This window comes from Myotis brandtii, unplaced genomic scaffold (assembly GCF_000412655.1).
Source record: "Myotis brandtii unplaced genomic scaffold, ASM41265v1 scaffold424, whole genome shotgun sequence".
Classification (NCBI taxonomy): domain Eukaryota; kingdom Metazoa; phylum Chordata; class Mammalia; order Chiroptera; family Vespertilionidae; genus Myotis; species Myotis brandtii.
In genome coordinates this window covers 1,398,771-1,412,058 of record NW_005366245.1, presented here as the reverse complement: position 1 = coordinate 1,412,058, position 13,288 = coordinate 1,398,771, and the positions used below count along the sequence as shown (strand labels likewise).

General features: G+C 36.8%; 1 protein-coding gene across 8 annotated transcripts in view; it reads right to left on the bottom strand.

The window, feature by feature from the left end:
* MAPK10 (mitogen-activated protein kinase 10) overlaps nt 1-13,288 on the bottom strand; it is a 287,077-nt gene that overhangs the window by 150,689 nt on the left and 123,100 nt on the right. For 6 of the 8 annotated variants that reach the window (XM_014545971.1, XM_014545975.1, XM_005874100.2 and 3 more), the window contains exon 3: nt 3,770-3,841. The exons of 1 other annotated variant lie outside the window; for it this stretch is intronic. In XM_014545971.1, coding sequence (XP_014401457.1) covers nt 3,770-3,835 — 66 coding nt within the window. In that variant the 5' untranslated portion in view covers nt 3,836-3,841. Of the gene's footprint in view, nt 1-3,742; nt 3,842-13,288 lie in introns of all 8 variants that reach the window. One more of the 8 variants, XM_014545974.1, reaches the window with a different exon arrangement.

Genomic DNA, 13,288 nt, shown 5'->3' with positions numbered 1-13,288 from the left:
TAAACGCCAACATATTATTTTGTCTCACAGTGCTACAGGAGAGAGAAAAAAAAATAAATGTTATTAACAAATAAAAATTCTACATGCAAAGTAAATGAGATATGGAGTCCCAATAGAAAGTTTCTGCTTGCTATAATATCTTTAAATTTGGGGAAGTTACAGACTATGCATTATATTTTCTAGCCACTGAAAGCTCCTAGAAAGCAAAAAGTTCAGTCATTAGAAAGGTCACACTTCACTTCTCTTTATTTCTTTGCTTTAAAACAGATCTTGTTAGAACTACGTTCTGTATCTTTACTCAAATATTGGGAGCTAATTTGAAAATAAATTCAACTTATACAAACACTTTTTGGACTAAAAAAATAGCTGATGTTTTTAGATTTTTTATTAATAATTTTTAAGATCAGTGGTGTGTGTTTTTTGTTTTTGTTTGTTTGCGGGGGTTTTTAATCCTCACCCAAGGATATTTTCCCATTGATTTTTGTTTTAGAGAGAGTGGAAGAGAGAGGGAAAGACAGAGAGAAATATCGGTGTGAGGAAAACACATCGATTGATTGCCTCCTGCACTAGCCCCAACCAAGGCCCCGGGCCAGGGAGGAGCCTGCAACCGAGTTACCTGCAACTGAGTTACCTGCCCTTGACCAGAATCAAACCCAGGATCCTTCAGTTCACAGGCTGATGCTGTATCCATTGATCCAAACCAGGTAGGGCTAAGTTCAGTTTTAATCTTGAACTATGTAAAATATGAACTTAGTTTTTTTTATTTGTTGTTTATTTTTTAAGTGTTAATGTCCATAGTAAATGGCTAGGATCACAGTCATAAAACTTAAAGTGGTAGGGCTCAGAAATTCATTCATTTCCACCAGAGAACTACCACAGTTGCAACTGATTACATAAACATGTATCATGTATTCATTCATTAGGTACATATTTGGTAAAAAACTGCCCTAGGCCACATATTATTGTTAGTCCTACAGGGCAGCGTTGTGCAAATGAGACAAAATTCCAACAATGTGCTGGTAAATGTTCAACATTTCAGGGGTGTTGGAGGCGGCAAGAGGACTTATTTGTAGCAATTGCTTATTTACATTATGCAATACTCCTTCCGTGACAGATTTTAATCTACCAACCTCCCATCATTGAACTTAGAGCTGGGAAGAGATGTGTACAACCAACACTTGTGAGCCCATGTGAGCTGGTTCCGATACACCACTGAAAAAATCCTGCCCAAGTAAGAAAATGTACTCTAGTGGAGAGAGAGAAGCAACATACCTGTCACATGGATAGTATATCAGATACCGAAAAGTGTGTGGCAGAAAAAAAGAAAGGCAAGGAAGTTGAAGAGACAGTGTGAGATAAGAAGAGGCAATTTTAAATAGGATAGTCAGGAAAATCTCCCTTTAAAAATGGCATTTTAACAAAGCCCTGAAGTTGTGAAGGAGTGGGCCAAGTGGATAATAAAGGAAGAACACTTCAGGGAGGGGTTTCTACTGGCTAGATGGTAAAGGCTTGGGTATTTATTATAAGAATTTTGGTTTTACCACAAGTGAGATGGGAAAACACTGAAAGGTTTTTGTTTTGTTTTGCTTTGTTTTTAGCCAAGGCATGACATGATCTCACTTATATTTTTCAAATGTCACTCTTGGTGATGTTTCCAGAGTAAACATTTGGGGGTGAGCTAAGTTGGAAGCTCTTGCAATAATCCAGGCAAGAGGTGATGGTAGTGTGGACCAGAGTGGTAATGGAGAGAATGGTAAGAAGTGATGAGATTTTAGATATGCTTTGAATGTAGAGCCAACAGAATTTGCTGACAGGTTGGATGTGAAGTGTTGCCCAAAAGATAATTCCAAAGATTTGGTTCTAATCAATTGGAAAGATGGATTTAGCATTTACTGAAATAATGAACAAAGACATTTTGTAGGAAAGATCAAGGTCTTGGTTTGGAATATGTGTAATTTGATATGCCTATTAGACATCTAAGAGGAGTTGTAGAACAGAGAGTTGAACTACAAGTCTGGTTTCAGGGAAAGGTTTGGGTTGGAGATACAACTGCAGGAGTATTCACGATACTGCTAATAATGAAAACACTGGGACTTGATGGGAGCACCAGAAGAGCGAATGTACATTTATTTAAAACTAGAGGCCTGGTGCACAAAATTTGTGCACTGGGGGGGTTCCCTCGCCCTGGCCTGCTCCCTCTCACAGTCTGGGAGCCCTCAGGGACTGTCTGGCTGCCATGGAGGTAGGAGAGGCTCCAACCCCCCCCACTGCACTCACCAGCCATGAGCCCGGCTTCTGGCTAAGTGGCGCTCCCCCTGTGGGAGCACATTGACCACCAGAGCGCAGCTCCTGTGTGGAGCGTCTGGCCCCTGGTGGTCAGTGAGTGTCATAGCGACCAGTCATTCTGCCCTTCGGTCGATTTGCACATTAGCCTTTTATTATATAGGATGGCCTTGTCTATTTGACAAACACATATTCCAGCACTGTTCTCCGTGCTCTGTGATAACTGATTTAATTCTCGTAACAATAGAAGATAGGCAGTATTATTTTCCCCTTTTCACAATAAGAAAACTGATGCACAGAGAGGCTAACTAACTTGCCCAAGGTTACAAGTAAATGGCCAAGAAGTGGTAGATACAATTTCTAGTCAAGGCTCTCCAGCTCCAGAGTTCTTATAGGAGAAGTTATCAAGGCCTTGAGGCTTCAGTCACCACGTTTGCAGTTTTGGGAGATGAGACTAATCAGCAAATCCTGTTCACAGCAGGTGACACATTTTACTTTTCCACAGCAGTTTTAACTATGTTCAGGGAGGATAAATATTCCAATGTTTTCTTTCCCTTTATACTTCTGTGTATTTTCTCTAAGAAGCTCATATTAATAGAATCAGAAAAGATTGTATTAAAATAATAGAAGCTGCAGAGGGATTTTTTAAAACCTTGTTTCAATGGATGCATATCTTTCTCTATTTACCGCACAGTTAAATGAGAAGATACAATAAAAAATGATTACAGACAAACTGACGTGAAGCACTCTGCTTGGGGTGTAAATGGAATTATCATAAAATTTACAGTATTTTCCAAAGAACGATTCCTGAGAGAAAAGGAAGCACTATTAATTATACACTGACAACAGGCTTAGGTTAGGACTCCCTTAAGCACATCTGTAACAAGCTTAGGTGCCTCAAGGAGCCTCTTTCTTAAGACTAGAATTGATATAAATACAAGAAGAAGATTCCTACCTGCTCCATTCACAGGACCAATCATTTTTGTCACCTTCTTACTATTCGTTATAGATTAAGTCTACTTATTAAATTCATTATTTATTTGTCATTATTATTGCTTAGATGTTATTACTAACTACTGGTTAGACTGGATATCAGCAAACTGCACGTTATGACATACGAGTATTGGAGCTACTCAGGGCTCATCAGTCCTTAGGATGAGAAATAGTAACAGAGACTTCAGCCTCATTTCAAGAATTTGAAAAGAAATTTTAAAAATGTTAAGTATAAGTGAAACCTAATAAGAAACCACTTTATAAGTGATTAAATGCTATATTTATAATCATTAAAAAGAAATCTCTTCATTCCTATTCTAACTTAAATGAACTAGGAAAGAAAAAACATCTTAAGTATCCTCTTCTACTTCCTAAGCTACTTTTAATATTACATAAATACTAGATTTGATGTGGAACATGTGCAAGATGGAATGGCAAAATGGAAATACAAGGGAATATACTGTACCTTGTTTTACCTCTAAGAAACACACACCTGACAAAAGGCAATTTTCACATCCAAGGTTGGTTCACTGCAGTAGTACAATAAATGGAGGCTCATAAATACCTATAGAGAAAAAGGAGGGGTGTGACTTTTCAAATCACCTAATTATTCATTATTTAATTGTACAAACTTTAATATAATTTGAATTATACACAAGGTGTCATGCACAACATATTTCAGCATGATCCTTATTCAGACCACTAATAAGTACTTTTCACAAATAATAAATATTAAGTAAAAAGAAGATAAAAATGTCCTATCTTCTATAATGATCAACATCATCACAATCATAAAGAATAGATATAAGAAATTGAGTACACATAATAAATTAAAGTATATCCTATCATACAACAATTTCAGTTCTAGACATCTAATTTTAAAAATTTCTCAAACATTAGTCTCAAGAGCAGGGGTCCTCAAACTATGGCCCGCGGGCCACATGCAAATACAAATATTGTATTTGTTCCTGTTTTGTTTTTTTACTTCAAAATAAGATATGTGCAGTGTGCATAGGAATTTGTTCATAGTTTTTTTTTAAACTATAGTCTGGCCCTCCAACGGTCTGAGGGACAGTGAACTGGCCCCCTGTTTAAAAAGTTTGAGGACCCCTGCTCAAGAGGATATATATATATATATATATATGGATGTTTATTCTAGAAAACAGGGACTATTAAATAAAATGTAATTTGTAATAAAATTATATTCAGGAATTAGAATAATTAAATTAGAGTTTAAGGAATCAACCTAGATAAAATTTTCAAACATGATGCTGAGTGGGGAAAAAAGCAAGTTTCAAAAGGGTATGAAAACCACTATATTATTAATGTAAACTTTAAAAATATACAGAATGATAATATATATCACTTTGTTAAATAACCATATTACCATAGACGAAAGAAAATAGGGCACTATATTAACATGGTTTAATCTTGATGACGAGTACAAATATTTCAACTATATTATTTTCTGTATGTTTAAAATATTTTATAATTCTGTAAAGTTTTAAGGAGAAGACAAAATTTATCTAATGGTATAAATGCTAAGTTACTTGGAAATGATGAGGCAGCATTACAGAAACCCAGATGAAATCTTATCAGTTCAATTAAACACACTTTGTTGAATGTTTACTGTGTGTATGACACAATTCTGTGAGATGAAAGAATTTTAAGACCACATTGACAAAAGACTTGTTTCTGGCAATATGAATGAGTAGATATCCTGAAAACCACTCTCAAGGCAAAACTCCTAAAAAAGGTAGATGGAATATACAAAATATCTTCTAAAGTGCATAGCTGAACTGCCCAAAAAAGGCAAGAAAAGTTCTGAGGTGCTGAAAACAATGTGAAAGGATCCATGCAGAGAAGTCAATGAGTTGAAGCTGCCGCTTGGCCCAGGCCATCTGCTGATGTCTGGAGACTAGAACTTGAGTTCTTAAAGGGCAGCAATGCAGAGTACAGGAAACAAAGCTTCGAATCCACCTATGGTGGGAAATCCCACTGGCGACCCCTGCAAAACATTTCCCATAGGAAGTCCTAAACACACCTCTGAAGCAAGCTAAACAATCCCGGAAGGAAGGTCTGAATTTCAAGAAAAAAAACGTTTTATATTGGAACTTGTGCAGATTTTTAAATTTAAAGAAGAATAAAAGGACAAGAAACTGTAAGACATTCCTGAAGAAAAACAAGGTGGGCATTTGTCTGTGGGGAGGTGGGGGGAAGCAGGGAATTGCTCTACCACAGATTGAGATTTGTTTTTTAAAGCTCTAGTAATTAATGTTATGTGGGGTTGATGCAGAGACAGACTAACAATAGAATCGAGAGCCCCAAAACATACATACATATATGGCAGTGGTTCTCAACCTGTGGGTCGCGACCCCTTTGGCGGTCAAACGACCCTTTCACAGGGGTCACCTAAGACCATCCTGCATATCAGATATTTACATTATGATTCATAACAGTAGCAACATTACAGTTATGAAGTAGCAACGAAAATAATTTTATGGTTGGGTCACAACATGAGGAACTGTATTTAAAGGGCCAGAAGGTTGAGAACCACTGATATATGGAAACCTGATCATATTATATTTTGTTAACATAGTCACTTAAATCTAATTATATTAAAGATATCTCAGAATAAAGAAAGTGTGCATTAAGTCCTGCTGAGACAATTGGTCATTAATATGAGGTAGGGGAAGGGAGAAAGCACATCCCTGTTGGGAGACAATTCTCTGTGGGCCTCTCACATTTCTGCATGTGTTGCAAACAGAAGCGTTGGATGCCTTTATTCCAGACTATCTTCTTAAGGGTGGTTATACAACAAACAGCCTTGGAAGAGAAAGATAGTGTCTCCCTCTGGAGCAGAAGGCCAACTTTGATTACTTCCCAGTATAACATAGATAAGATGTCCCTCTGGGGCAAAAAGTAAGGCATGTTTACTATCCTATATAATAAAGAGGTAATATTTTAATTAACCCTCACGCCCTCACAAGATGGTTGCCTACGACCAGGCCGGCAGGGGGGTTAGTAAGGGACAACCAAACTTCTGTGTACCAGGCTGCGTGGGGCGACCAGGCAAGCAGGGGGGTTAGTAAGGGACAACCAAACAATTGAGCACCAGACTGCGTGGGGTGACCAGGCCGGCAGAGGGGGGCAGTGAGGGGTGACCAGGCCGGCAGGGGGAGCAGTTGTGGGTGACCAGGTTGATGGGGGCGACCAAATGACTGAGCAGCAGGCTGCAATGAGGTGACCAGGCAGGCAGGGGGGCAGTGAGGTGTGACCAGGCTGTCAGAGGGGGGCAGTGAGGGGTGACCAGGCTGGCAGGGGGGTCAGTTAGTGGCGATCAGGCCGGCATGCAGAGGCAGTGAGGGGCTTCAGGCTGGCGGGGGGTGGGGGCAGTTAGGGGCAACCAGGCAGGCAGGCAGGTGAGCAATTAGGAGCAAGAGGTCCAGGATTGTGAGAGGGATGTCCGACTGCCTGGGATCCGAGGGGTCCCGGATTGAAGAGGGTGCAGGCTGGGCTGAGGGGAACCCCTCCCCCCCATACATGAATTTCGTGCACCAGGCCTCTAGGCCCTTATAAAAGATTTGAATTCCCTTAGGTGGAGTTCCTCTTCTATAACATAACTACATGTGCAGTTGTCACTTGACCTTTGAGCCACCCTGGGAGAATTGGGGTCTGAAAAATTGTCTTTAGTATTTATATTTTTTATGCTATTACAAATGGCATAATTTTAATTTTCATTTCCCAAATTCTCATTTCTAAAAAAAAAATGATTTTTGTAAATGACTTTATATTTTACAATAAATTCATGTGTTCTAGTAAATTCTTGGTGGACACAGAAATTGTCTGCAAGAGAAGACAGTTTTTACTTTTCTTTCCTAATTGCTTTTCAATCTGTGTTTTCTTGCCTAATTGCAGTACAATGTTGAATAGAAATAATGAGATGATGATTATGTTTGCTGATGACTACAGATGTATTTATGTGTTTACATTTAAGGTAATCATGAATGTTATTGAGTTTAAATCTACCACTGTACTATTTGTCTTGTATTTTACACTTATATTCTTTTTTTTAATCCATTTATTCTCCTACCCAGCCTTTTTTTAAAGAACTGTGTAGCTTTTTGTTTTCTATTTTATTTTATATAATAGCACCTTAGTTATACTTCTCTTTTTTCTTCTTCCTACTGGTTATTCTAGAGTATATCACCTGAATTTTTAATTTTTATTTATCTAGCATTAAACAATATTATTCCACTTCACATATAATTTTAAAAATTTACAATAGTATACTTCAATTTCCCCTCTAGTCTTTGATATTGTTGTCATATATTTTACTTATACATATTTTATAAACACCATAACACATTGATATTATTTTATATTTATTCACATGTTTTCAGTTATAGTCCTTTTATACCTTACTTTTAAACTTTTAAGTTTTTTTAAACATTTATGTTTCTACAAATGGTTTTATAATTTTATTTCCATTTTCTTAATGCTCATTTCCAGCATTTAAAATGTTATTCCATTGTTGTTTCATGATCTTGTCGTATGCATTAAATAGGGATACTTTTTCCTCAGTCTTCTCACACCACTTTGTTTATACTTTTAGTATGAATACCTTACAATATCGTGACTTTTCATTCATATGTCTGTTCCATACTACAGTATTACCTTCTAGGGGAAAGTGATTATGTTTTATTCATGTTTAAAACCTCAAGGCCCAGCATTATTCTTAGTATATAGTTACTGTCAAGCAAATGTTTATTAAATAAAAGGAGAATCCAATTTAAACCTTGCCTTCTATAGCCCAAATGTAAGTATCTCCATTATCTCCTCATATTGAGACCTGTCAATTTTCAATAACTTCGATGGTAACCAATGAAGAATGAGGAGTTTGCAGCAGTGGAAGATGTGCTGCCCAGCAGGACTATCTTTGTTCTCCGCTGCTGACCTGGACATGTGGGAAATAACATCCAGCCCACCACCTGAAGTGAGCAATGTATTTTAATTTTTAATGAATGAATAATCTCGCTATGAAAAACAAGCATCCTGACCTTCCCTGGTTTGCATTATAAAGACTTCAAATATAACACCATGACTAAGTCACTCAGCCACTGCAGAACCTTCCACAAAGGGACAAAAAGAAAGAGAATGTTCAGTATGATAATCTCAGTGAATTACAGAAATCTAGTTTGGTAATTATATTTCTTGATAGCGTGGCAGAGAGCATTTGGCACCAATGCACAGAAACAACATACATGGCAGGGCATTATCTCAGTATTAGTCTAAAGTGAAATTAGTGACAATATCTTGGTGCGATATAGGACCCGTGAGGAGTTTGCAAATGGGAAGGGATGATAATTGGGAGTTTAGTGCTTTCAATTACTGGTTGTTCCCCTGAGAGAAGCCCCATATGTGCATTCCTTGCTGTGTACTATTCTGAGATTTTCCTCATTACATGCCTGTATGAGTTAATGGTTACTCTGAGCAAAGCAGTAGGCCAAGTTGTATGAATGAAATACACTTAAGAATTTATTATGTTGAACTGGTGCAGAGCAGCTGCTATAAAAGAATGCAACTATAGTGTGCTTTAATAGCTGAGATCAATACTTAGATTTTTTTTTGTATGAGAGATGTGCCAACTAAACCACAGGAGGGTTGAGAACCTTCACAGATGCAAAAAATCAAATTGTTCTGGGCAACTCCAGGCTCCCACGGTTTGTCACTGAAATGCAATATATACAAGGGAAAACCAAATAAACTATTGATTACAAAAAAAAAAAAAATAAGTTCCAGCAGCTTCTAAGCTGAATTGGTATTTAACAAACTTATTATATATAAATTATTTTTGTATTTATTACAAGTGACTCTCTTAACAGTCTGCATTGTGTATACAGTAGTCATTGTTAATTACAAAAAATACTCTGTATCTTCTATGCCCAAAAGGAATCTCCAAACTATGTGAGAAAAAAAAAGCCTTGAAATTAGTAATTATGTTTTTAGGCACTGATATAGAAAATAGAATTAAATTTAATTTCCTATTAAGTACTGTGCAAATGCTTACTTTAAGATATTATTAATATTATTAAGTCCTTAGGTCCATGGATTATCATTTAGAACAGGGGTCAGCAAACTGTGGCCCATGGACCAAATTCAACTCACCACCTATTTTTGCAAATAAAGTCTTATTGGAACACAATCATTCATTAGTTTACATATCACCTATGGCTGCTTTCACAATATAATGGCATAGTTGAGTAATTTTTTCAGGGACTGGATGGCCTGCAAAGCATAAAATATTTACTATCTGTTCCTTTATAGGAAAATGTTGCCAACTTCTGATTTAGAGCATTCTACCCATAAACATCTAGAAATACATCATTAGCTTCAGTATGAAAGCAAAATAATTTACTATGTTTCTAAATATAAGTACATAAATATAAAAAAAATACTTTCCAATAAATAATTTTAATAAATAGTGTCTCCTTCCAAGGAACCTGTACTTGTCTTCATGTAAAAGTTATATATCTCTTAAAATATTGTTCATGTGACAAGACAATTGCTTCCACAGAAATTCTTTGATAACTTGTTTAGCAGGAGTTAAGCAATAGTTAGAGACTAGAGTGTAAAAGATGGGAATGAAGCAGCGCTGGCCAATGTGTCTCAGTTGGTTGGAGCATCATCCCATGCACCAAAAGAGAGCAGGTTTGATTCCAGGTCAGGGCACATACCCAGGTTGCAGGTCGGATCCCCAGTCAGGGTGCATGTGGGAGCAACCAATCAATGTTTCTCTCACACATTGCTCGTTCTCTCTCACCCCCCCTTCCTCTCTCTAAAATAAATCTATAATAATAAAAGCATAATATGCTAATTAGAATGGACCAATATAATGGCATAGTTGAGTAATTTTTTCAGGGACTGGATGGCCTGCAAAGCATAAAATATTTACTATCTGTTCCTTTATAGGAAAATGTTGCCAACTTCTGATTTAGAGCATTCTACCCATAAACATCTAGAAATACATCATTAGCTTCAGTATGAAAGCAAAATAATTTACTATGTTTCTAAATATAAGTACATAAATATAAAAAAAATACTTTCCAATAAATAATTTTAATAAATAGTGTCTCCTTCCAAGGAACCTGTACTTGTCTTCATGTAAAAGTTATATATCTCTTAAAATATTGTTCATGTGACAAGACAATTGCTTCCACAGAAATTCTTTGATAACTTGTTTAGCAGGAGTTAAGCAATAGTTAGAGACTAGAGTGTAAAAGATGGGAATGAAGCAGCGCTGGCCAATGTGTCTCAGTTGGTTGGAGCATCATCCCATGCACCAAAAGAGAGCAGGTTTGATTCCAGGTCAGGGCACATACCCAGGTTGCAGGTCGGATCCCCAGTCAGGGTGCATGTGGGAGCAACCAATCAATGTTTCTCTCACACATTGCTCGTTCTCTCTCACCCCCCCTTCCTCTCTCTAAAATAAATCTATAATAATAAAAGCATAATATGCTAATTAGAATGGACGACCTTCCAGATGAAGCCAGGGCTGTGAGGAAAGCCCAAGATCCGGGCTTCCCAGGTGGGTTCCCGGGGTGCCGGAGGGAAGCCAGTGCCAGCAGCCCAGGGAAGGAAGGCCTACTTTTTCATGAATTTCGTGCATTGGGCCTCTGGTAATTAAATAAATAAACAAACAAACAAATAAATAAACAAAATATGGGAATGAGGCAAATGCATAAGAAATGGGGTGGATTATTAAGAAAGAAGATAAAATAAAAGATGTAGACATGGTGAAATTCACCAATTTAAGAATTATAACACTCACAAACATTTTTAAGCTCTCCTAATTTTGAACACACAGCACTGATTCTGGACCTGGGAACCTAGTAGAGTTAGTTAACAGGGAAACTCTTTTGCATCACAAAACTCTAGATTAGCTGAGCAAACTGTAACAACAACAACAAGAAAGTTAATGGGCCGCTGAATTTGCATTTAAAAAGGAAAATTGCCAGTGGTGTTCTGACATTGGCTTCTACTCTCAGAAGCTGACTGTGCACATTTCTCCCCAACTCCATGCTTAATGGCACCACTTCAGTTGTTTAAAATTGGCTATGGGAATACTTACTATGGCGGGAATACTTACGCCATGAAAATTGGCTAGTGCTACAAAGCAGAGCACTTTTTCCCAGAGAATTGGTGATCAAACATTTACTAGCACATCAAAGAAAGTTACCAGGCACTAGAAATGAAAGAAGAAACTGAAAGATGAATCACAAATTTCCAGAAATATCACAAGGAAAGAAAGCACACAGCACAAGTGAGAACCATCAGATACTATAATGGAGCTATTACCACCACAAGAACTTACATGATAAAATCAGTTGGAAAGACCACAAGTTGGAATGAATAAAATCATTAGTCAGAATACAAAATAAATGCCATAAAAATAAGCTATTGCTATGATAAGAAGAAAAATGGATAGATTTGAACATGAGCTAAACAGATGTTGTGAAAAAAGAAGCTTTTAAATTAAATATCTAATATGTTAAATAGGTTAAATACAAACAGTTGTGCTAATGAATTGGAAGGAAATTCACAGGAATTTATCAGAATAATAGAGATGGAAAATACAAAAATATCTAAGACTGAGAGATGGAATAACATTTTAATGAATAGACTCGGTGGAGGCAGGAAAGAAGGAACAGTGATGTCATGAGTCTTCTTTCAGTTCCATTTAGCATTAACATATGAAAAGCAGGAGAGGGCTTGTACTCTCAGAAGCTGACTGTGCACATTTCTTCCCAACTCCATGCTTAATGGCACCACTTCAGTTGTTTAAAATTGGCTATGGTGGGAATACTTACACCATGAAAATTGGCTAGTGCTACAGATCAGAGCACTTTTTCCCAGAGAATTGGTGATGAAACATTTACTAGCACATCAAAGAAAGTTACCAGGCACTAGAAATGAAAGAAGAAACTGAAAGATGAATCACAAATTTCCAGAAATATCACAAGGAAAGAAAGCACACAGCACAAGTGAGAACCATCAGATACTATAATGGAGCTATTACCACCACAAGAACTTACATGATAAAATCAGTTGGAAAGACCACAAGTTGGAATGAATAAAATCATTAGTCAGAATACAAAATAAATGCCATAAAAATAAGCTATTGCTATGATAAGAAGAAAAATGGATAGATTTGAACATGAGCTAAACAGATGTTGTGAAAAAAGAAGCTTTTAAATTAAATATCTAATATGTTAAATAGGTTAAATACAAACAGTTGTGCTAATGAATTGGAAGGAAATTCACAGGAATTTATCAGAATAATAGAGATGGAAAATACAAAAATATCTAAGACTGAGAGATATGGAATAACATTTTAATGAATAGACTCGGTGGAGGCAGGAAAGAAGGAACAGTGATGTCATGAGTCTTCCTTCAGTTCCATTTAGCATTAACATATGAAAAGTAGGAGAGTAATATTTTCTTTTCTTCCTCTACACATGTCTATCATCTAATTAACTGGTTGGCACTTAGAGGAAATATATATATTGAACTCCACTTTTTAGAAAAGCAAGTTCAAGCTTTTACAAGTGTTCCTTAACAAAAAAGCACAAAAATATTTTAAGTTTCTTCTAAAGACATATCCAGCCTAGCATATTTGTTACAGTATTTCTAGCTAGCGTTTTAGCATTTGGATCAGGATAAATGTCTCCCTTCCTGTTTATTTTCTCTTTCTGTCCCAATCTCTAGGCTCTCTATATCCTTTAAATATATTCAGGAGGTTAAGCTGTCTTAACTGTCTCACAACATAAGGGACTTTTCAAGGAACCATTTGAGTATCCCTGAGGATCAGTATTTTTATTAATTGAATTTATTGGGATGACAGTGGTTTGCAAAACCATACAGGTTTCAAGTGTACAACTCAATAAAACATCATCTGCACACTGCATGGTGTGCCCATTGCCCCAAGCAAGGTCTCTTTCTATCCCCATTG